The sequence below is a fragment of the Equus przewalskii genome, chromosome 6 (genome assembly GCF_037783145.1).
Source record: "Equus przewalskii isolate Varuska chromosome 6, EquPr2, whole genome shotgun sequence".
NCBI lineage: Eukaryota > Metazoa > Chordata > Mammalia > Perissodactyla > Equidae > Equus > Equus przewalskii.
In genome coordinates, this window is record NC_091836.1 from 69,459,514 (window position 1) to 69,485,263 (window position 25,750).

The 25,750-nt window shown below is 39.4% G+C and overlaps 1 protein-coding gene across 3 annotated transcripts in view; it reads right to left on the reverse strand.

Annotated features, from left to right (window-relative positions):
• Positions 1-5,865: 5,865 nt before the first annotated feature.
• Positions 5,866-25,750, reverse strand: part of POLD3 (DNA polymerase delta 3, accessory subunit) — a 42,253-nt gene continuing 22,368 nt past the window's right edge. For all 3 annotated transcript variants that reach the window (XM_008526141.2, XM_070624174.1, XM_070624175.1), the window contains exons 8-12: positions 23,434-23,599; positions 20,883-20,989; positions 13,695-13,807; positions 12,415-12,493; positions 5,866-7,847 (exon numbers count right to left, since the gene is read on the reverse strand). In XM_008526141.2, coding sequence (XP_008524363.1) covers positions 7,645-7,847; positions 12,415-12,493; positions 13,695-13,807; positions 20,883-20,989; positions 23,434-23,599 — 668 coding nt within the window. In that variant the 3' untranslated portion in view covers positions 5,866-7,644. The remainder of the gene's footprint in view (positions 7,848-12,414; positions 12,494-13,694; positions 13,808-20,882; positions 20,990-23,433; positions 23,600-25,750) is intronic.

A 25,750-nucleotide genomic window follows, 5' to 3' on the forward strand; every position in this document is an offset into this window, starting at 1 on the left:
TGACCTGAATCACTGGCAAGATCATCCCCATCTGGGACTGACAATTTTAAAGGTATAATTCACGCTGCTCCTTTTGTTCTAACCTCCATGTTACACTCATCTGACAGGGAGTCAGCTTCCTATACAGGTTTGCTAATTGCAACCATTCAAGTATTCTAGTTCCTCCAATTTTTCATTATAAATTTGTTATTAAAAAAACACATCTCTTGAGGCCAGCCTGGTGGCTCAGCAGTTAAGTGCCCACATTCTGCTTCGGTGGCCCAGGGTTCGCTGGTTCGGATCCCAGGTACGGACATGGCACCGCTTGGCAAGCCATGCTGTGGTAGGCATCCCAGATATAAAGTAGAGGAAGATGGGCACAGATGTTAGCTCAGGGCCAGTTTTCCTCAGCAAAAAGAGGAGGATTGGCAGTAGTTAGCTCAGGGTTAATCCTCCTAAAAAAAATAAAAATAAAAATAACACACCTCACCTTTGTCACTTATTGGGCAAATCATTTAAACTCTCTTACCCTCCTTATCTTCATATATAAATGAAAAGTGTTGTAAGGATTACAGAAAATATATTTAGATACCAAGCATAAATTTTGGCATGTGACAAGCACTCATAAATATATTATTATTATAGCACATTATAATTATTTGTCTATGTCTCACCCTCCACTAGGTAGTAAATTCCTCAAGGGCAAGAAATTCATCTTTGTATCCCCAGCATCTAGCACAACAGTGCTGGGCACAAAGGAAACTTTTAACAAAAGTCTGAAATGCAAACATGCACGTGTTTTGCCAAGAAAGGCAGAGAATCTGTCATGTGCTTCTCTTATATCTTTCACAGCAGCCACTATGGTTGTTGAGCAAATCAGCAAGCATTCATTCAGGGTACACTTAGGAGTTGACAAACACATCCTTCTTCTTAGGGGTTGCTTCCAGTGGAAAAGTCACGTGATGTGAAGTCTGAAGACCCAGGTTCTAGCCTGGTTCACTCCCTTACTGTGAGATATTGGGCATACCAGCTAAATAACCTGGGCTTGTTTTCTGCAAAATAGGGGAGAGAAAAACCTTGTGGGTTATCACAAGGATGAAATAAGATAAAGTAAAGCACCGCATAAATAAAGGTAGAATATAACTAAGAGGGACAAGGGAAACACTCATAGCAGGCTTTACGGTTTGCAGGAAAATGGTTCTGCTTCCTGTACATCCCATTCCAGGATAGAATAAAAAAGCACAATATCATGATTATGCTATGTTTATGTAACCTTCACACATCTTTTAGGAAAAACTGGTTTTGATAATCAAAATGCAAAACACTGCCTTGGCTAACCCAGTGCAATCAGTGGGCAACCAGTGCTCTGGGGCCACTTTTCTACCTATGAACCTGCAGCGTGGCGCAAATAGGGCAAAAAATGCCAACTTTCCTCTTGATTTTCTCATGAAGGTTACGTCAAAAGCAAGGCCAAAAATTGGACAGTCTCTTTCAAGGAAAAACAGTGTTCTTGATAGAAACTGGGGCCAATTAAATGGACTGCTTAGGGAACTATGCTCTATTTAGAAGAGTTTCCTAGTGATCTAAAATTAATCAGAAAACTTAATTTTAGTCTAGCCTCTCTTTAAACTCTTCTTAACATTTATTAGTCTACTTATGTAACTTTCTAAGTTAGTAAGTATGGTATACTGAACATAAGTGAATCTTTGTTTATAGATTCAGACCACTTGGCTGGGATGCTGTAGAGAAGACTCAAGCAGCAGATGAGTGGTTGAGTTAGATAAACATTAAGATCGCCTTCAAACCTGACAAGCTAGGATCTGAAAAACTAGTTGTACTTTCACTTATAAAAACGAACATCAATCACCATTGCGCTGTATGGAAGTGTGAACTAATATGCAGCCAAGAGCAGTATAGCATCATGGTTAAGACTGCAGGCACTGGAGCCAAATTGTCAAAATTTATATCCTGGCTCTGTCACTTGCTAACTCCGTGACCTTGAACAAGTTACTTAACTTCTCTGCCTCAGTTTCCTCATGTGAAAAATGGGAATAAAAGTATCTATCTCATAGGGTTGCTATGAGGATTAAGAATTAATACACCTCACATACTCGGAACAGTGCCTGGCACATAGTAAGTGCTCAAAAAATGTGGGTTATTTTGCTTTGTGTTAGTTTAATATACGTCAGAATACTAAGGGCTGCCCATGTAGTATTTCATGAAAGCCTTAAAACAATCATTTAAGGTAGGTGGAAGCTCACTGTAAAGATGCAGAAACTGAAGTTCTCAGAAGATGAGTACCTTACCTAAGGTCAGTGCCCTAGGTAGGGTCTGACTCCGTCCCAAGCCTGGTTTGCTTCCATCACAGCACCCTACTTCCCCAGTACACCAAAACTGTTGAGTGTGTACAAAACTGAGCTGAATTTATGCTGATCCAATATATATCCTATAAGCTGCCTTTTGGAATAACTGTTGGTCCCTGCTTGCTATGTTGTCAATATTCTTAAGGTAGGACAGAAATAAATCCATTGAGGGTTCACTTTATCACGGTTTACTTACACCACGATTGTGTAAATGGTGAGTGACGTTCAAACAGCTAAATAAAACCTGCTAAAATGGTCAACCTTCCTCAGCCTGTTTCTTGTTTTAAATCCTTTTTTGTTCTTTGCACAGGACTATAACATTTTGTCCATTATGATTATCCCAGTTCTTTTCTGAATTAAGTCCCTTGTCTACCACTCATCTAAACATTGTCTCAACTGCTCTGCAATGCTATTCAGTGTGTACGTCCTGCCACTCTAAAGTGGTAACCTCTCAGCTCTTGCAATCTCTGAAGTATCTCATCCAGGACTAAACATAACTAGCATTCAACAACTGCTTGACGCTTTGGATTTGAATGATCCAAAGCAGATACTAAACGTGGTTTTTCCATTCTTCAAAAGCAGTCCAGTAAAAGACATGAAATAAGAAGTTTAAGAAAGCCTAAAAGACCAAAAGACAGCAGTTAAAGAAGGACTAGCCATGAAGAACTTTGAGTATTAAAAATAAGAGGGGGAGAAGCCAAGGAGAAGCCTCAAGAAACAAGGAATCTGGCAAAAGCAAATGAGAAAAAAGAGGGGAAGAGGCGTAGAGGAGCCAGACAACATTCAGGGTCTGAAATGAAAGGGGAATTCTAGAGTTAAGGTGGGTTTGGATCAGAAGCGTTACCAAGTTTCTCTAGCTAAAGAGCCTGGGTGGCAATCTGTGGGTGGCCCACACTTAAGAACACAAAAACTGGACACAGATACAAGTGGTGAGAAGTGTCATGCAGCAGGGAGTGGCAAGAGTCAATCCTACATGCAGTCATTTGGGTACAATGTGCCCTTCAGAAAGGGCATGGTGACAGCATGGACTAATTTACAGAGCCGCCAGGGCAATAACTCAGAAAGCAATACTGCCTTCTCACAACGAGGCAGCCCCAGAATGTTTCATGGTGGTAAAAAGCTGCATTACAGCATACTAAGATCCCGGAACCAATGAAAGGAGACAAGTTTACCAAAACGAGTCTTGACACAGAGTACGTTTTTGGCAAATACATTATTATGCACTCATTCTACTCAGGTCCTGGAGAAACTATTTCATTTCCTTATATGGCCCTTCTCTTCAGCTCTCTCCTGTGTAATAACTAACGTCTTCTTAGAGAAACAAAGATAGAAAAGGAATAGAACCGTTCCACTCATCCCCCCCACCCTTAGTCTTTTTCAGGGAGATGAGTAGAGGCTCATATCATTGAGGGTGTCGGAGAAGAACTACCAGCTTTTGAAATCACTTTTTAAAAACTGAAATAATTTCTGCTGGAGAAATCTAATGTTGATGGGGGAGTACAAGGGAAACGCTCCAATTGTCTATGCTGGCTGCCAGAATTAAGCAGCCTTATTTTAACCACGACATTTTTCTTTAATCCCATTAGAATTTTCACTTTAATACTACCAGAACTAAGACACAATATGCATGTACGGGTAGAAACACCAACTATTTGGTACATAAAATCAAGGAAAATGCCAGATGTCACTCTTAAATGAGACCCGACTTCCAATGTTACTCCTCTTCTTAAAATCCTTCACTTGGCCCTCACAGTCTTCAAATAAAATCCAAACTCCTTAGCAGGACCCCAACTTTATTTCTCAATATATTGCCCTCCCTATTCCAAAATTCTACAGTCCATTTCCTCCCCAAAACTATGCTCCTCTGCCTGGAAAGTCCTTCCCATTCCTCCTTGCTTGGTAAAAATCCTACTCATCCTTCAAAAAACTGCTTGGCTTCCCGTCTCCTCCAGGAAGACTTCCTTGACACCCACTCTCATATTGTAACGATGGGCCCTCCAGGACCAGTTCAACTGACCCCATCTTATCAACAGAATAATTAAGAGTGGTTTTTCAGGAACTAAGACATCTTGTCCAGTTCAGGCCAGGAGAACCCACCAACCCATCAAATGAGCCTATGAAAATGCTTGACAAGTGACCTTTTTGACATCAAGGAGCTAAAAACTCCACTCAGATCACAGTAATGCCGCCATTTTGTAAACATGCATCCTATGAAGAGGCAAGAAACTTGACTATGCTTGCGCAGATCATTAATTACCTCACTCTTCCTTACCTTCAATCATCAATCTCCACACTTCAGACTACCCTGCCCTTCATCCCACAAATTGTACCCCAAGCCCTGGACCGGGGAGGCAGATCTGAGCGCATGTATGCCCCTGTTTCCTTGCAGGTCAATCTCACAAAATAAAGCTACATTTCTTGTCCCAAAAGCTGATGCCATAATAACTGGCTTTTTTTACGTGCATCTGGTAGGAGAACCCCATTTGTGCGGTAACACTATGAGCTCTCAGAGGACCCTGTGCTTATTTGCCACTGTACTCACCGTATGACGCTATAATTTCATTTTACTGGCTTGTCTCTTCCACTAGATCCAGAGGACAAGTGCCAAATTCTAGGATTCTATTATATCTTTGAGTGCCCAGGTCAGAGGCCTGACACATAGTACATACACAATAAATGTTTTAGTGAATAGTAAATATAGCCATCTACAAATCTCCCTTTCTTTCAATAGGAAAATACTCTCTCTAAAGCCTTTCATAGAAGAGGACAACTATTTTCCCCCGTTGACCACATTTACAGTCAGAATGATGACTGTGAGAGAGGATAACATTTGGGTCACATCCTTGATAACATTTCAGGAAGTTGGTAGCTGACTGCATCATTAAGACATCAGGAAGGAAGCCACCATTTGGAGAGCACCTATGTGCTGTCAAAGTGTACCGAAATTATGCTATATCTATTACTTCAGTCTTGACAACCCACAGTAACTCGTTTTAGCTCTATTTTGAAAAAGAACTTGAGGTTTAGAAATTTGCCCAAGGTCACACAGCTAACAAGCGATGAAGCCAAACTAATATAATGTGCAAGATCAGGACTAGATTTCCTTCTAAATGAACTAAAAAATGAGGTTGGCTGAAACTAAGATTTCCCACAAGGCTGAAAAAATGATGAAGGCAGCAAATAACTTGTCCATCTCAGACTATGGGTATGCACTTTTAACAATATAAACTGAAAACCAGCCTTGTTCCTGTTGAGAGTTTAAATAATTGCCCACACTGCTGCCATCCTGTCAAATGACAGACTCATCAGACATTTAGTTTGAAGCACTGTATTAAAACAGCTTCTCAAATTTATTTAACTCATGTGGATAACATGGTAGAGTTTTGTATAAAAAGAAAAAAAAGCCACCACTTACTACTTCCTAAGCCTTGCAGACAGCTCAGAATTTAGGCAGCATATTGGGCATACTAACCACAGGATTTGCATTATCCTTTCAAAGATGGAACTCCACCGGCACCAGAGATTTCCAATTCAAAATTCAGTTTTATTAGAGATCCCAGCATAATAATTTTTTTAAAAAGACTGGATTGTTGCTTTTTTCTTTAATTTTGTAGTCCTAAAGGCAATGACAAAAATAACCATTTAAAAGGGATTCCTCTCCAGAAATTTTTTTGTAAAGGTTTAAGTCCACGCTTTCCATTCTTCTCTTCAGCCTTTTACATTTTAAAAAGAAAGGGGTTTGGAATATGTCAACCTTTACTCAGCTTGCTACAAAAAGCCTCTGCCTTCTCTGCCTAGACATTAACGCCAGGACTCATCTCCCAAACCTCTGGTCTTAATCAAGTCCGTGGGGTGCCTGGCTGGAGAGCCCTGGGTGACGCTTGCTAAAGAAGTTCCTCTTAATCCAAGGCCAGTCACAATCTTAACCTTAAACAGTAGACGGCTGACTGCATCACTTACGACATACACCAGGCTAAGGCGGAAGGAGCAAGTCAGACATCCCTCGTCTGTTAGTCATGAGTCACGCCAGCATCCGAGCCTGTGTTCCTCTCCCCAGAGCTCACTGTGCAAGATCACCACCACACCACCTCGATCCACTGAGTTCATTGTCCGGCCATAACGGAACTCACTTAAAAGTTATCACTGGAATAGATGATTTTCCATAAGTAACAAATGAAAATGTTTTATTTGCGTTTAGATTACCAACAACTCAGTCTCTGCATCTCTTCTTGGACAGTCTGTACTTCTAGGCAAATGAGAGAGTTAAAAATACAGAGGAGGAACATCTGTATGTAAAGGTGTGCTTTATCTCTTCCTATTACCTTCCTGGAAAATTGTTGTTTCTGAACGTTCCGGTTCCTTGAGAAGCAGAAATTTTACTTAACTGGGGTACACTGGATATAGGAAGGGATTTCTTTTTAGCCTTCATTTCACTGTATGAGTTTCACTCTCTAGATACTGAGAGTGGGAAAGGGAGACAAGGAAGGAGACAAAATCATGAAGAGCAGTATAAAGCATGCCCTGTGTCAGCAACACGACAAGTCCTCTAATATCATCAATGCTGACTCTAAATAATTTCTGGTGGAGTTGAATACATCATTACATTTCTATTTGTGCTCTGCCTGAGGCTTTTCCCTAACCACTAATTGTGAATGAAGGTCTAGTGAGAGAGCTTTTGTGAAAGGGGTAGAACACTGTAGCCTGGAGTCAGTGTACTTCATAATGGAGGAAAAGAGGATTACAGGGAGATTTTTGTTTCAGCCTTTAGTCCAACCAAGATTTAAAAGACTTACGGAAAATGGCTTCACACAGAAGTGTGGTAGCGGGGAAGGGATGATAGGGAGAGTGGCAAACACATCCAGTAAAATTCAGGGATAAAAGAATACCCACACAAGTCCACAGAATACAAAGGAACAAGGAGGAAGACTTCCTGAGCCATAACAGATCAGGGCATAGGGCCGGTAGGGTGCAGTGGATTAGCCACTAAACGGCTTCAGTGATAACTCTGAAACCTGTTCCAATTTATTTTTGGAGTAAATTCTTCTCCTGGACAGGTCAAAGATTGTGCTTAAAAAATGTCATTAGAAGTTAACAGCTTTTTAAATATTCTTTTGCCTCTTGCTTCCAGGTGATTTCCTTTTGGTTAAAACCAGAAGCAGTATAAACCTTACAGGATGGAAGAACGGTCTTTTGACACAGGCAAGGTGAGGCGCTGGATGAACTTACACAGTAAGTGAGAGTCCGTATGTCTTGGTCTTCTCCCTTGACCACTCTACGTCTCTGACCCAACAGAGACAGCAAGTCACTTCTTCTGGAAGAAGCCAGTAATGGATGCTTGTCTGTTGGCCTTGCCCAGAGCAGCAGTCCCTTTCTTAGCGCCCTTTCGTTCCTCCTTGGGTTCTTTTTTCACAGTTGTGGCTGGGGGTCTGTGTACAGAGGATGTCTTCATCTTAAGCTCCTCTTCACTATCTGTGCAGGATTCACTCTCATAGACTTTTTCAGTCACTGGTAGAATATGGGAAAATGGAATATGAGTGGATTGAGTCATTCAGAACACTACTCTATCAAGAAATTGACATGCCTTACTCACCCCTCAGACCCTCTGATCAAGGGAGGTGTGCTCACCTACCACCTAAGCTTTCTCCCACTGGGAGATCTGATCCACCTTCAGATAGGAAGTATGCATCTTGAGTTCACATAGCCTCTAGCTAGGGCTCTGAATCAACATTCACCCTTACTCCCTTACTGCTGTGTCCCAAGCCTTTAAATGGGCCCTCATCATTTGATTGCCCAAATCCTGTATTTAGGCACTGGTCTATGCTAGCTTACCCTGTGAGCTCTATATTGGTATCTCAAATACCTACTTCTACCTCCATGCTTTGACTGACTTCTTCAGTCTTACCTCCCTGACCCACAATGCCTGCTTATATACATGGCTGGTTTTTCTGGTCTTAATCTCCGCTTTACTTACCAGTCCCCAAGCTATCTAGCTATGCTCACAGCCATGGACCCTCCTGGCTAGCGCTATCCTCACATCACCCACTCTCTGCACATCCTAACTACAGAGAATTGGAGATCAGTTACTCAATTGTTCAGTTCCTAGCTCTGAGTGACACAAGATTTAGTAGTAGTCCACAACATGAAGATAACTGTCCCAAGCAAACTCAATCAGAAGACAAACCTGATAGTTTTAAGTAAGGATGATGATAAAATGAGAAACAGTTACCAATTCTCGTACTCCCTATAAGCCACAGGCATATTTTACCTTTTCTCCTACCAATAAAATTCACTGAACCCTCTCCAATGGCAACTTTGAAAATAATTACATCAGGGAGGAGTCATTACAAGGAAGCCCCGAAGGGCAGGGACAATGGCTTCCAACAATGATGTCACAGAACTGATAAGAACTCTTCAATATTACTGGAGTGCGTACACCAACCACAAGAAACAGCACAATGCCACCTTCCTGTGACTTTAGAGAGCTGCAGCAGCTGTGTAACCAATGTCAGTTAAATTCTTTCTCAGCATTCCTGGTTGCAGCAAATGACGGAGAAACAGGAAAGGAAAACACCTTTTCTTAGCTGAACAGAGTAACCTAATATGCATAATAAATGAAAGGTATTAAACTGAAAGGTATTTTTCCATTAAAGAACAATGACAGTTTTAAGCTCTTACTTATTGATCATTTCTTTCTAATAAAATATATTATCAAAGTGTTCTAGAGGCATAGGCTTTGGAATCAAATAGATCTGTGTTCTAATACCTAGTCTGCTGTTTCTATAATCTCAAACTTTAACATGCGTCAGAATCACCTGGAGGGCTTGTTAAAACACAGACTGCCGGACTCTATTTCCAGAGTTTCGGATTCAGTAGGTCTGGGGTGGACCCAAGAATCTGCTTTTCTAACATGTTCCCAGGTGATGAAGATGCTGCTGGTCTGGGGACCACACCTTGAGAATCTCTGTTCTTTCTTCTCCTATAAAATGGGGATAGCACTGCCACCCAGAATGTATGGATGCACCTAGCAATCTTTAGCAAGTACTTTTCAGTGCTATTTTTCACCCTTACAATGGGCCATGCTGGAGGTCAACTAGCTATTACCAGTGGAGCATTCCTTCACCTTGACCATCTAATCCAATTAAAATTGCATAATTAATAGGCCCCTCCCTAAGAGTTCCTAAGATTTGTCATTACTTTCAAGAGCCTAGAATTCACTTTGCTGACTCCTGCCAACTTAGAGGCTAAAAAAACACAAATAAGCTTCGAATATATATTAAGGGTTCTCGAAAGCCTTAAGGCTCCACAGACCAGAGGCACTGGAATCTCCCATGAGCCCATTAGAAATGCAGAATATCAGGTCCTACCTGAGGCCTACTGAAGTAGAATTTGAATTTTAGGGAGATCTTCAAGTAACGCACATAGTCAGTCAAGTCTGAGAAATGTTGCTGTAAGATACTTAGGGAATTTCCATGGCATACCTATTAGTTCAGCAATTAATAACCCAGAACACCATCCCCATCTCATATACAACTTCAAAAGCACTATGTAATTGGATTATTGGAACAAATTATGTGCTGTTATTTACTCAATATCTCAAATTAGGGAAGTCTGAACAGCCATCTGCAGATATAAAAAAGAAAACTACTTACTACTAGATGGTGGCATGACTTGCTCCTTCTGTAAGCTATAAGCTATATTAAGATATTAAGCTATATAAGCTATATTCTGTATTCAAATGACAACATGTCTATAATATTAAACTCCAGCATCAATTAGCTCATTATTTCATTACTTATTAATGAAACCACTGGTTATCTCACTGCCAATTTTGTGGAGTGCATTGCTTGGGGGAGTTAAAAACCAGTCAGGGAAGCACCAACAAAATTTCTTAAGCAGCACACTTGGTATACCTTAAGAGCTAAAAGGAACATTTCTACATTCAAAGCTGTAGCTACTTCAAAGTATAGGAAAAAGGAGATTTCAACTTAAAAACACAGGACCTTTATTTTAGCTAAACATGATGCCACTTTTCTGGGCTGCCATAAAAAAAGGCCCAGTTTAAGCAGGTAACATCAGAATTCTTTTCCATCCAACCATTTAACTCTTAGAAATGCACCTTGTCCAGAAGTCCAGCCCAAGCTTATCTCAGGGGTCCAATTCCCAGTCCCTGTAGCAAACTCATAGAAAGGCAAAGATCAACCTTTAAACCACAGACCAACTCTGACCCAGCACAGGACAGGGCAAGCCCCCTGCACCGGGACATCTGGAATGGTCTGAGCAGAGAGAGGAAAGCAGAACTCCTTTGTTGGTAACAGGAGCCAAGATTCATTAGGTTGAGCTTGGACTAAAAACCGTAAAAAAAGTGCTATGTGAGCACAGTTTTCACTGTTGCATCCAAGGCTCTTAATAGTCCTGTCTGGAGACAGGAGTGCAAAAAAGTCCACAGCCCATACCTGGCCAAAATTTGAGTACTGTTTTGAATAAAGAAATAGGTAATTAGCCACAAATTCCCAATAAACTCTCACAGAGATGTATCTGACATTTTTCTTTTGGGGTAGAGGAAGGAGGAAAAAACTGGCACTGATGCTTTTGTCCTTTTAAATTTAAAAGAAAAAAAATAATAAGAAATTCAACAGTAAAATACATATATTACCACCAATAGTCAAACCAAGAGGCTTGAAAATGCACTACTAAAAGACTGAAAGGAAAAAAAAGAGAGACAGAGATCACTTAAAGTCCAGAATTCATAGGCTCACAGGAAATTTGGCACTGTAAAGACAGAACTTCCACATGCAAAGAGTTTTAGTCCCCAATCCTATGCTACCATTCAAACGGCAGAAGCCTTCTCAGAGGAGTGGGAGGTGGGAAACAATGGAAAGTGGCTCACAATTCATGAGACGTCTTCACCTATTTTAACCACCACATTGCCTAGGAAAAGATGATTCTTCAGAGTCAATCAATCTTTTTAAGACAAAAAGTTGGACCAGAAAAGGAAAGTCAAAAAAGGGAGGGTCTGGCCCCGTGGCATAGTGGTTGGGTGTGGTGTGCTCCATTTCTGTGGCTCAGGTTCACGGGTGCAGACCCTGGGCGAGGACCTACACCACTTGCTGGGCCAGGCTGTGGCGGCGACCCACACAGAGGATGGAGGAGGACTGGCACAGATGTTAGATCAGAGCGAATCTTTCTCACCAAAAAAAAAAGGGTAAAAATGCTTCTCTAGGAAAGCCAAGCTGTGGCAGGTGCCACAGGAAAGGAAAAACGACAATTATAGGCTATCCAACTAACAAGAGGTTTAAGAACATAACCCACAACTCTTTCCAACCACAAAAAGACTGTAGCAGGGTCTGAGCAACCCATCAGGCCTCAAGTGCTGAATTCTAAAAGCCCCACAGAAGTCTGGGTCACTTATGGAAAGAGTAGAACAAGCCTGAATCCTAAGGCCCCTCTAGACCTCCACAGACCTAACATGGTTTACAAACAGGAAACATAAAGGAGGCGACGTGGAGGAGTCACACCCTCTGCAGAACAAGTGGGACAAAATACCAAGAAGACTCTTGACACTCTCTTCAGAGTCTAATATCTATAAGAGCTTCTTTTCCACTGTTCAAATGCATAAAACCACCATTCTAAAAAAACCCATAAATGTTTCTCAACGTCTATGAAAACATTTTAAGTTGGTACTGTAGTTTCTATCTTAAACATGTTTTTAGACATATTAATTACCTCACCTGAATCTTCACAGCAACCCCAAATATAGGCAAAAATAGATATTTACCTCCATTCCACAGATGAAGAAACTTCCCACCAGAGGTGACGTGACTTTTATCTAAGATTTCAAAGCTTATTTTTACAGCATATGGCCCAAGCAGGAACCCAGGTTTTCTAACTTTAGTTGTAGTGTTCTCTATACTCTGCTACTCAAAGTGTGGGCCACAGACAAGTGGCGCAGCATCAGCTGGGGGTGAATCACGTGCACATGAAAGCTGGAGGCACAGTGCTCTCTAAGGGATTATGGTGCCTCTTTTAGGTAATAACTCTGTCTCTGAATTTGGAGCCAAAAAATGTTCCTTACCTATGCTGCCATCCTCATCCACAAAGGTTTTAGATTTCAGCACGCGCTTTCGTTTTCTTTTGTTTTCTCCATTTGAGCTCTGAAAGATCATAGGAAGATCAGAGGATACAACATTAAGCTGACCAATGAAGCTACAAAGAAAAATTACAGAAGCTTTTTAATCTATAACAATCACCCTCCAACATTCCCTGATGACAAAATGTTGAACAAGGAACTCTACACACTTCCTTTTAGGGGGCCGGCAGTACCACACAGACAAGGTATGCTCATTCTATGTGCAGGCTCAATATTTCATTGTTTGTGAGAAGAAAAGTAGCATGTTGAGCAAAGACCTGTGTTCATTCAGTTAAAAAACTCTTGTTGGGTAGTGCAGGCACCATGGCTAAAAGACCGAGAGGAGAAGGACCTTAATGGAGGAGACAGACAAGTAGAACAGACCAATGCAATCCGCTGTGGTAAGGGCTTTGAAGGAGTGATGCAGCAGGCATTATGGGAGCACACAGGGAAGGCCCCTAAACCAACCCAGAGGTTTCCACAGCATGTGCCCTTGCTGTAGATCCTTGCTATTCCAGCCTTAACACTGCAACATTACAAGCATCTAATTTAGTCTCAAACAGGTTATCACTGACACCAAGTTTCTGTTATCTCCACTGGTCTTTCATCTCATTTTCTTTTCAGCTAATGGGGAAATCAGCGCAAAATTGAAAGGATAGTCTTGACACAATGAATTAAGGAAAACTAACAGTCATAAAGAAAAAAAACTTGTCAGCACCCATCTTCTCAACTCTTCATTATCTACACGAACAGATAAAGACAAGACGCAGCTGAGGATCATTCACAACTACATTTCCCCCTTGTTACCAGCTTTTCTCATCTAGCCCTTTTCCAGGAGAGCTTCTGAAGAACCACAAATATGCATAAGTTGTTAGTTCTGTTCTATCATTCACACACTTTGCTCTGATGCAGGCAATACCTCATTTTGCACAATTCCAAAAGGAGCTGAATATAGCACAGCAGCCCTGATGCTGGAGGTCATGAAAAACAAACCAGCTCCCAGGACTGACCTCTGCAACCTTCCTGAGATGCCATCCTATAGCTGAACTCTCACTTCAGGTGAGAAGAGAGCCCATCCTGTACTACCTAGCGGAGAGCAGAATGAGACACGAGCCATCTGCTGGCATTTGTGAAGCAGACAGGAGTGAACCGATTTAGCAGAGTAGTTCTAGGTCCTTGGACAATAAAAGACACTTGGAAAGTCAATCATCCCAGTAAAGTTGTACCTTGATGGAAGAAGGCTCTGGCTCAGTCTTCAGCACTGGTTCCGGAGATGGAGAAGGAGGAGGAGGTGGGGATGGTGACTCAGCTTCATAAGCGCCAGGAGAGTCTGGTACGACTGAAAATAATGAAACCAGCTTAGAGAAGAGAACTATGGCACTATCTGGTGCAATACCTTCTCCACTGGCTCTCTAAACTTCCATGTCCAGCAAAGGGGATTTTGCAAGCAGTAATTCATGACAACCAAGGACTCTGCAGTTATATATCTTTAAATACATATATCTTTAAAATACATGTTTTATTAATTTTATACAAAGAAAATCAGAGAATCAAAAATTATTAGAGCTGGAATGTACCTTAGAGATCACCTTAGCTAAACTTTTTATTTTACAGATAAGTCAGAGTATAAAGTTGTTTTACAAATATCCACTGATTATCTACCATGGGTCATATATTGCACTTACATTGTTTCACTTTATCCTCACTACAACCCTAAGAGTCAAATATTATTATTTGCACATTGGAGTTGAGTAAACAGAGGTTCAGAGAGGTTAATTAACTTGCCAAGGTCACAGAGCTTGCCACTGAGGAAGGTTTTAAATCCAAGGCGGTTTGATTCCACAGCCTTACTATTCCAACTATTCCATGCTGCCTTACCACTCAGGGCCAGAAATTTCCTCTTAAGATCAAGTAAGTGGATATAATCCTCAGATTATACCAAATGTTCCATGCCAGAGTCTTTGTGACTGATATGAGGATTATTTGCAATCACCTGAGATGTTTGTTAGACTGAAATTTTCCAGCTGATGTTAAAAGCATCAATTTCGTGGGAAAAATCATCTTTGAAATGATGATCACAATTATAGCTCTAACAATTAAGACCTGCTTACCATGTTGTATGGGAACTATTTCTAGTGATTGCCCTACTGATGAGGCTTGTTTTGCTACACTGAGATTAGCAGGAAAGAACACTTTTAGGAAAGAAATACTGCTATGGAAATGGTACCACTTGAGAAGAGAGCATCACAGAGGGATCCCATCATTTTTGAACAGTTCCAGAAACAGTGGTCTTAGTATAAGACCCATGAGAGGCGAAATGAAAATCCCCAGGTGACCTATTGCTTAATCAAAACAAAGAAACTGCTGGTCGGGGGCCCGGTAGCTGCTTAGCCTCACCTGCTCCCTGAATCTCCTGGCTGTATTCAAATTCTTAGCACAAGTCTTGGATCTGAAATTCTCCCAACTGATTAGGTCAGTGTTAAAAATTATGACAGTGGAGGGTTCAAGGCCAAATGACCTAAAGAGGTGAAGCAGAACAGGAGCCAGAATGAAAAAATAAATTATACACTTCAAGTATGAAATGGGCCCCAAAACTTTATAACCTCTGGGAAACAAGAGACAGAAACATAAAAGGAAAGTGGTCCAGTTATTAACCCAGTTCTTGGAGGCTAGAACACGATGGGAGCTCAGGCAAGCAAGAGTAAAGTCAAACCACAGAGCCAAGCACCCATTTTTCTGAAGGTATAGCCATTAAGAAAGCTGTGTCACAATGTGTTACAGTGGTAGTAGGAAAGTTTATATAGTGAGGAAGCCAAAGAAAAGAAATTTTGAGTACTCACAGTAATAAATTTAGGAGTTCTTATTCTATTTCCAGTTCTGTAACCACTTGACTTAACCAAGGAAAACACTTAATCCCAGTGGCACCCTCTAAGACCCCTCTCACTGCACTGTATGGAACTGTTTATCTAGATTCCCCTCCAGACTCTAAGCTCCAAGAGGCAGAGGCACCACAATTTCCCTGTCAGTGAACACGTACCAATAATTTTTTTAAATAAAGGAAGACAATCATTTTCTCAACTAAATTTGGGATGAGGGGCTTCTAGGTCAAGAAAGAGTCAACATATCCCTCCTTCTCCCTTCCACACCCCCAGAAAGAAACATAATGATAATAAAGGGATAAATGTTGTAACCCCCCTGCAACAGGGAAGAGAACAGAAGAGGAGCCAAGAGCTCTTAATGAATAAGAAACTTCAACAAATCCCTGGAAGATGGAAGGCAAATGGAAGAAAGTTGACCAGAGAAGCATCAGTCAATTAGCTGAGGCAGTTAGGAGAGGTTACTATATATCATAAAACTTCTGTTTTATCTGATTTTTGAAACTGCGTATTTGTATTTCTTTGTTTAGAATTTTTTTTTAATAAAATAGTTTAAGAAAGGAAGGACAGGGAAAACAAATAGAATTTTCTGGGCTTTCTAAACATTAATCATTCATTCTCATAACTACACAAAATCCCTATTACTATTATTTCTGTTTCATACAACTGAGGTTCAGAGATTTAAAAAAAAACAAACTTGCCCACATTCATATACTAGAATCCATGCCCGTCTGCCAACCATTTATCATCAAGCCAAGCATTCTCCCTCAATATATTTTTAGTGACATAAACATAAGGAATGTTTGATGCATTGGTGTATTTTAAATATACTTGTAATAAATTTGCAGCTCTTCAGAGGAAAGTTACTCAAGTAGTGAAAATATCACTTATCCCAGGAAAGCGATCTTTGTTGGAGCAGAATAAGAACTGTGGTAAAACTAATTTCAGGAATCCAGCAATGTAACCACTGTTTATCAGAGAGTTTTCTGGCAGAGATGGGTAATTAGAATTCCTGGAAATCATTCATAGCTTCCTAGGAATTTTTTTAAACTACCTATCTTAACCTGAAACAAGGGTCATGTGCTTAACATTCTTCATAAACGATTTACAAGGTCTGAAAATGTTAGCAAAGACAAACATATTGGTTAAAACTCTTTCTTTCTAATAGAACAAAGAATCCTAAAATTCATATGGGGCAACCAAAGACTCAGAATTGCTAAAGCAATCCTGAGAAAAAAGAACAAAGCTGGAGGAATCACAATCCCTGACTTCAAAACATACTACACAGCTACAGTAATCAAAACAGCATGGTGCTGGTACAAAAACAGGCACACAGATCAATGGAACAGAACTGAAAACCCAGAAATAAAACCACACATCTACGGACAGCTAATCTTTGACAAAGGAGCTGAGAACATACAATGGAGAAAAGAGTCTCCTTCAACAAACAGTTTTGGCAAAACTGGACAGCCATGTGCAAAAGAATGAAAATCGACCATTCTTTTACATCATTCACAAAAATAAACTCAAAATGGATCAAAGACTTAAAGGTAAGACCTGAAACCATAAGACTTCTAAAAGAAAATATAGGCAGTACACTCTTTGACATCAGTCTTAAGAGGATCTTTTTGGACACCATGTCTTCTCAGACAAGGGAAACATAGAAAGAATAAACAAATGGGACTTCATCAGACTAAAGAGCTTCTACAAGGTAAGGGAAAAGAGGATTGAAACAAAAACACAACCCACCAACTGGGAAAAATTGTTTGCAAATCATATATCCGACAAAGGGTTAATCTCCATAATGTATAAAGAACTCACACAACTCAACAACAAAAAATCAAACAACCCAATCAAAAAACGGGCGGGGGGGCTGGCCCCATGGCCGAGTAGTTAAGTTCGCGTGCTCCGCTGCAGGCGGCCCAGTGTTTCGTTGGTTCGAATCCTGGGCGCGGACATGGCACTGCTCATCAAACCACGCTGAGGCAGCGTCCCTAATGCCACAACTAGAAGGACCCACAACGAAGAATATACAACTATGTACTGGGGGGCTTTGGGGAGAAAAAGGAAAAAATAAAATTAAAAAAAAAAAAATGGGCAGGGGATATGAACAGACATTTCTCCAAAGAAGATATATAGATGGCCAATAGGTACATGAAAAGATGCTCATCATCACTGATCATCAAGGAAATGCAAATCAAAACTACACTAGGATATCTCCTTACACCTGTTAGAAGGGCTAAAATAACCAAAACAAAAAATAACAAATGTTGGAGATGTTGTGGAGAAAAGAGAACCCTCATACACTGCTGGTGGGAATGCAAACTGATGCAGCCACTATGGAAAGCAGTATGGGGATTTCTCAAAAAATTAAAAATAGAAATACCATATGACCCAGCCATCCCACTACTGGGTATCTATCCAAAGAACTTGAAATCAGCAATTCAAAGAGACCCATGCACCCCTATGTTCATTGCAGCATTATTCGCAATAGCCAAGACGTGGAAGCAACCTAAGTGCCCATTGACTGATGACTGGATAAAGAAGATATGGTGTGTGTGTATACACACACACACACAATGGAATACTATTCAGCCATAAAAAAGGATAAAATCATCCCATTCACAACATGGATGGACCTTGAGGGTATTATGTTAAGTGAAATAAGCCAGATAGAGAAAGACAATCTCTGTATGACTGCACTCATATGCGGAAGTTAAACACATGGACAAAGAGAACAGATTAGTGGTTACCAGGGGAAAGGGGAGGGGTGGGGGGGTGGGCACAAGGGTGGAGTGGTACACCTATAATATGAGTGACAAATAATAATGTACAACTGAAATTTCACCAGGTTTTAAATGATCATAACCTCAATAAAAAATAAAATAGAAAAAAAAACCCTATTTCTTTCTAGCAATGAAGATATTTCTCTTAATGTTCTTTCTTTCTGGGTCTGGCATTTTCCTACTTTACAAAGACAGTATGTACAACTGCTAAAGGTGAACACTTACTGAACACCTCAATAGGAAAAGTGAGGTGAATAACAAGAAAATCTACTACGTGTCAAGCACTGTCCTGGCACTTGAAGCATTATCTTATTTGACGTTCAGGAAAAGCCTACACAGTTTGTGGTAACATCCCCATCTTAGAGATGAGGAAACAAGGAACTGAAGAAGTAATCTGCCTAAAGTCACACAGTAAGTGACAGAGGTAAGACTTAAACCCAGGTCTGTCTGACTCCACAGTCCCTGCCGCTTCCTCCACTCCTGCTGCTCATCTGCTAACTTCTAGCTGAAGACAGCATATTGAACTAATAGCACATATTCAGTGTAACGGACATAAAATAATAGGTTAGAGACTGTGTGAAGGTTTAAAATAAAATCTCACTGGCTTTGAGACAAAGAAGAAATTTAGGAATAAAATGGCAAAGGTTTATAAATTTAGTCAGACGCCAAAAACTATCTTTGCCAGAGAAAAAATCTGAGAGCCTCTGCTCTATATCATCTGTTATTATAGGCTGTCCACCTCTATCACATTTCTTCTCACTCCTTTCCAAACTAAATAACCCCACTCATATTTCTAATCACCCACGGGTATTATTTTTGTGGGCTAAGGCTCACAACTACAGAGAATATTTCAGAAGTATGTAATGAGTACTCAATCAACCACAGTAATTCCTTGACTTAGAGCTGACTCCTTCACTTATACTAGAGTATCTAGTTTACCTTTTTAATGTACATTAGGCTGACGACTTCAAAGACTTTTCTAAAATCTTCCCCAACTTCTTTTCCTGGTTGGAAATAGGGAAGACTGTTCCAATTAGCACATAGTCCTGAGTTACTTCCTAATTATTTTCCTGTGTGTTTGCATGCAGTTGCCTCTACTTCCTCAACTCTTAACTGATCAGAATGTTCATTGATGGTTCTGGTTTCATCCACACACGTGGGAATCTTCCTTTCAGTGGTCCTGGTCAAAGCATTTTGATAAATGACATGGAATGAGTATACAGCAACTACCTCTCTGGGATGCTCCCAATGCCCTACCCCTACTCATTCCAGAGAGTCACTAAAAACTCTAAATCCACCGAAGAGTCAAAGATGTACCTCCATCAGAGACATATTCAACTTCCTTGTACAGTTTCTTTCAGTTCACTTCTTTTGCATTTCTGTCATCTCTACACATAATTTGTTTTTCACTCACTTGTATGGTTGAGCTAATACCCCTTTGGGGGGAGACTCTGCTACCATTTTCAGTTCTTCTTACGGCAGTTTCTGCTAAGAGTAGAGTCTAACAAGTTTAGTTTTGTCCTTCAGCAGCACAGCAGCTTCCTTCTTCTGCATTCATTCCTCTTCTTTAATTTCTTTCAGCATCAGTTTGCTTGCTTTTGTCTGTGTACCTTTAAGTGACGGGAAATCCCTTTGGCCCAGAGTTCTGCCTGCCATTAACTAAAATGTTTTATACTCATTATGCCATGAATTCATGGAGAATAGATTACAGCAGCTCCAGTCTTTCACCACTGATTCTCAAAGTAGGCTTTTCAGGGTAGAAGCTGTCTGGCATATCAGTTGAGCCTGGGTATCTTTCTCTTTAGCCTCCTCTTTCTACACTTTCGTTTACATGATTTGGGAAGAGATCTTGGCTCCTAGAATACTTGATATTCTTTTAAAAGGCACATTAATTTTCCAGGTGAGAATCTTGTCCTTATTCTGTTTGCTTATCTTACAACAGTACCCACAACCTAAAACTGGATGGGTCTATGGTGTCATTCCCTTTGAACAATGACAGACACTGTAGGTTCTGCATCTTAGCACGGTTTTACTTATGTGGTACAAAACACAACCAACACCCTTGATGCCTACAATGTCACCTGCTTTAAAGCATTCACATGAAGGTAGTCAAAGGAATACCTCCATTTTATTTTTAAGAAAGAAAAGGTCTTTAATAATACACACAATAATAATCCTTGTTCTCTTTCCCTCTGTGTTTGTTATTTTAGCAAATTACCAGAAGATCATGGTCAAAAGGTTAAAGTAGATTTTAAACAGAAATAGGTGCTATGTCTCTCAATGCTAGGATTACTACTGTCAGTGTGACCAACAATAAATTACTTTTTAGCTCCTTAAGCATAATAAGAATTGACCCCTGCTATGAACTGAACGTTTGTGTTGCCCCCAAATTCATATGTTGAAGCCCTAATCCCCTGTGTGATATTTGGAGGTGAGGCCTTTGGGAGGTAATTAAGTCAGGAGTGTAGAGCCCTCATGAGTGCCATTAGTTTAGTGCCCTTATAAGAGCCACGAGAGAGATGATTTCTCTCTCTGCCACCTGAGGATATAGCAAGAAGGTATCCTGCAAATCAGGAAGAAAGTTTTCAGCAGGAACTGAGTCAGCTGGTGGACTGATTTTGGACTTCTCAGCCTTCAGAACTGTGAGGAATAAATTCTGTTGTTTAAGCCACCCAGTCCATGGTATTTTTGTTATAGCAGCCTGAACCAACTGAGACAATCCCCCTAGCCAAAAATTAATAGCAATGCCCACCTTCATCCTCACTGCTATCAGACTCAGGAAGTTTGATTCTTCTCCTCTTTTTCTTCATGTTTTCAGTTTCTTTTGTCTCATCATCAGATAACTCCACTCGCTTCCCCCTGTTGCCATCCAGGAATAATTTAAGCACGTTACACAAAATAAAAATATAAGTATTCATATGCTACTATGGGTCTTGCTTCGTAACTCACAGTCTTAATTCCAGAGTATAGAAGAGTTAAAGTAGACCAATAAGGCTTCTTTCTAAGTATACTCTGCTAACTGACCACAACTAGGTCACTTCATGGGGTAACCAGAATAAAAAATTTCTCTAGCTCTCTAAAGACCACTGTAAGCTATTACCAGGTTATCAAGAATTTTTCTAAATTCCTCTTATATCCCTTATCTTACAATCATTCAGCAAACGTTAAATAAGAAGCTACTACCTACATACAAGGCTTTTTGCTAAACACTCAGATGCACAGATCAAGAAAATACTGTTTTCAAGAAGGTCTGGCAGGAAAAACAGATGTAAATACCACTAGGTATAATACAAAATGATAAATTTTACTGGACAAATAAATAAAATGTCATGGGACATGAGTCTTACTTGAAAACTTTAAAAGCTAAATAGGAGTTCACCAGAGAGAAAAGGGAGACACACATTTGAAAGAGAAAGAACAATAAGAGCAAAGGCACAGACTATGAGAGCTTCAGGTGATTCCAACGACATAATATAAAACCTCGCCTCCATCTTGACATTATTTAGCTCCTCTGTTTGGATAGTCCATCACACTACTCATCTGATCAACAAATAATTTATCAAGGGCCTACTGCGTGCTAAAGACACAAATATGTACGAGATGTAGTTTTTGCTTTCAAGTACTTTATTTCTATGTAACTAAATATCAACTTATTTTTTCTACCTTAAGCTAGAAAAAGAACAAATTAAAGCCAGAATAAATAGAAGGAAATAATAAAAATAGGAGCAGAAATCAATGAAATAGACAATTAACACAGCTAAAAGTTGTTATTTTTTGGGAATAATAAAATTAATAAGACTTTTATAAAACTCATTAAAAAAGAGAACAATATATATTACCAATATTAGAAATGAAAGAATGAAATGTTATCACTACATTTTATCAAAGAATAAGGCTATATTATGATCTTTATGCCAATAAACTCAACAACTTAGATGAAATAAATTCCTTTAAAAACACAAAGAAAACTGACCACCTCCCCCATAAGAAAATTTGAATAGCTCTATTTATAGAAACCAAATTCATAATAAAAAGTTTCCCACAAAGAAAACTACAGGCCCAGATTCACTGGTGAATTTTATCAAACTTTTAAGAAAGAAATAATATATATCTTATACAAACTCTTTAGGAAAACAGAAGAGGAAACTCCTTCCAACTAAGTTTATAAAATTAGCATCACTTTGATACTGAAATCTGAAAAAGACGTTACCAGACAGAAAATAACTGATCTGTTGCCCCCATAAGCATAAAGGCAAAAAATCCCTAACATAGTATCAACAAATTGAATCTAGCAATATATAAAAAGGATAATACATCATGACCAAGTGAGGTTTATCCCAAGAATGCAAGTTGGGTTTAACATTTGAAAACCAATCAGTGTAATTCACCACAGTAACAGAAACATCATATCATCTCAATAAACGCAGAAAAAGCACCTGTCAGAATTCAACACCCATTCATAAAACCTCTCAGCAAACTAGGAATAGAAAAGCACTTCCTCCATCTGGTAAAGGGCATCTATTAAAAACATACAGTCCACATCTTCCCTAGTGGTGAAATACTGAATGCATTCTTGGCAGTAACCATCAACAATGAGTGTTGCACCATGGTTGGGGACATTTTAATCCATCTATATCACATGTTCCTCAGAGGTGAGGCTCACTAAACACAGCCTTGACCTTCTGAAACTTCAGCAATTTGTTGATGTTTTCTACTGGAGTAGCCCCAACCTTGCCACAAAAGTCAAGTATTTCTGGGCCTATCAGTGCTGACAGTGTCCTTTAGAATTTCTTTCAACAGACTAATTCCTACCAGCTATGAGGTAGTGTCTCGAATTCCTGGATCCATTTTTAATAGCTTGTGTGCTTTTTATTTTCTTTTCTAATTACATTTTACCACTTGAAAAATAAACTCATTGATATAAAAAGAAAACAAAGAACTTTTTCTCTTAAATTTCACTGGAAACAGTAATCTTCATTTGGCAATTTGAAGTGAAACACAGACACACAATCAGGAACACTGATGCCATGTCCACAAATTTAAAACAAAGTAAAGGAGAAAAGACAATCAATTTGGATCAATGGGGCCCAAAAAACTGGCTGTGGGCTCTAAATCATATCACTTGACTGACTGCACAGTTTCACGTCACCAGATAAGCTGTGGAGCTCCTCTCTTCATACACCCTAAGGCAGTAAGCAGGATTTAGTGCCGAACTGAAAACTGCCTGCTGTCAATGAACCCAAACAGACGTTTTCACCCCCAGCAGAGACACTCTTCCCCCATGAGCGACAAAATTTTCCTACCTTTTTTTTTCCTTCTGTTGCATCTTAACAGGCTCTGCTTTCTTGGTGGATTTCTTGAGGCCTGCAGGGGCTGCCAGCTTTGGTTCAGTGACAGACACTGGAGGTTGCTCCACTATTTTTTCTTCTTTCACTGCTTGCTCTGAATCCAAATTGACTTTAAGTTTATCTACAAATAAAGTATAGCAGGCAATATATAACCCTATTGTGCAATATTAATCCATCATTCCTTTGACAGTCTACTAAGCGTGAGGCACTATGTCAGGAGCAGGGGATAAAGGGATAAAAAACTGGGAAAGAGGTGGCTTATTGCAACATTTTCAGGCAACTGTTATGGAAAATTTAATCATGTTTTCTTATTACCTGAATGATCAAGTCACTTGTATGTATCATCTGACTAAAAGCAACTCCTTTTTATACTCAAAAAAATATGAAATACCTTTTCAAGCAAAGAAAGACAACAAATGACGACTTTTTAATTTTGTCATCAATGTTCTAATTTTTTTTACATACAAAACATTAAGGTTTTTGTTATTGAGATATAATTCATATACCATAAAATTCACCCTTTTAAAGTGTACAATTCAGTGGTTTTTTAAATTGTGCAACCATCACCACTATCCAATTTTAGAACATTTTCATCACCTCAAAAAGAAACCCTGTATCCATTAGCAGTCACTCCTCACCCCCAACCCAGCCCTTTATAACCACTAATCTACTTTCTGTCTTTATAGATTTGCCTATTCTGGATATTTTGTATAAATGGAATCATACAATATGTAGCCTTTTGTGTCTGGCTTCCTTCATTTTGCATGTTTCAAGGTTCATCCATGTTGTAGCATGTCTCAGTACTTCATTCCTCTTTATAGCTGAATAATATTCCACTGTATGGATATATCACATTTTGTTTATCCATTCATCAGATGATGGACCTGTGGGTTGTTTCCACTTTTTGGCCATTACAAATAAGGTTGCTATGAACATCTGTGTACAAGTTTTTGTGTGGACATACAGTTTTAATTCACTTGAGTAGATATCTAGGAAGTGGAAGTGGGTAACTACGTCTAACTTTTTAGAAGTACTGCCACACTGTTTTTCAAAGCGAGCACATCATTTCACATTCCCCACAGCAACGTATGAGGACTCGATTTCTCCACACCTTTGCCAACAGTTGTTATTGTCCAGCATTAAGTTTTAAATGGTTCAAGTCCCCACAATCAACTATTCATCCACCTCAAGCTTCATTTTCATTGCAACGATCTTGTCATGTGTCAAATATAATAAAAACATTCATAATTTTATTCTAAACATTCAGCCTTGAAAAAAACATCTGTTAAATAAATGAGTTTCATAAGCCATTCTTTTTATTAGGTGAATATTTAATTCTTTTATTTTATGCAGGGTTTCTCCCTCCCTCTATTACATTCCATCATAACATCCTGTTATTCTCTGCCTAGCAATTACAATCATTAACTATTTTATTTTCTCTGTATTTGTCTGTCTCTTCCTCTAGAATATAAGGGCCATGAAGGCAGGGACCTTTTTGTCTACCTTTTCTCCATTGTATCACTATGCAGCACATAGTAGGTGCTCAATAAATATTTGCTAAATAAACACATGAATAAATAAGTGTATCTTTCTATAGTTTGACTGTATTTTACAATTAGCAAATATTCATGTCTTATGCATTTTAGAAATAATAATTTTAAAATTCACTCATGTTTAAGGTTATGAACACACAAAAAACAAACATGTGGGCCTCACCAAAATTGCTGAAAGAAACCACACAATTTGATTGGGTATAGCAGACTAGTACCAGCCATGTAGGCCATGACATCAGCATGATCTATTTTCACAGAAGTAGGGAGCCTTTGTGCACTGTGCCTGCAATAATACAATTGTGTTTCCCAATAACCGGAAAGTTAGCAAATTTTCCATATACTTTCAGAAACATAAAAATGTTCTCTGATAGCTTTTATGACAAAGAAACTGTTGCCCAAATCCCTCCCCCAACCACCAATCTGACCATCATAAAAAAACAGAATTCTGACTAATTTTGCTTACATAGGCATATAACAAAATGTTTCCCCACAAAATTTTTGTAAAACTGATGCTCCAAGAAAGTGTGCCATAATTATCCTGCGGCTCCTGCATTCTTCCTGGTATTCTGCCACATACCCTCAGGGGATGTGTACTTGATATGAGAAGTATGAAAATATGTGACTAATGGTTCCTTGTATACGAAAGAATTCTTATCTAAATAAAGGAGATTTGCTTTCCCAAGAAGTAAATATTTTTAAACAGCCATTACTACCTGGAC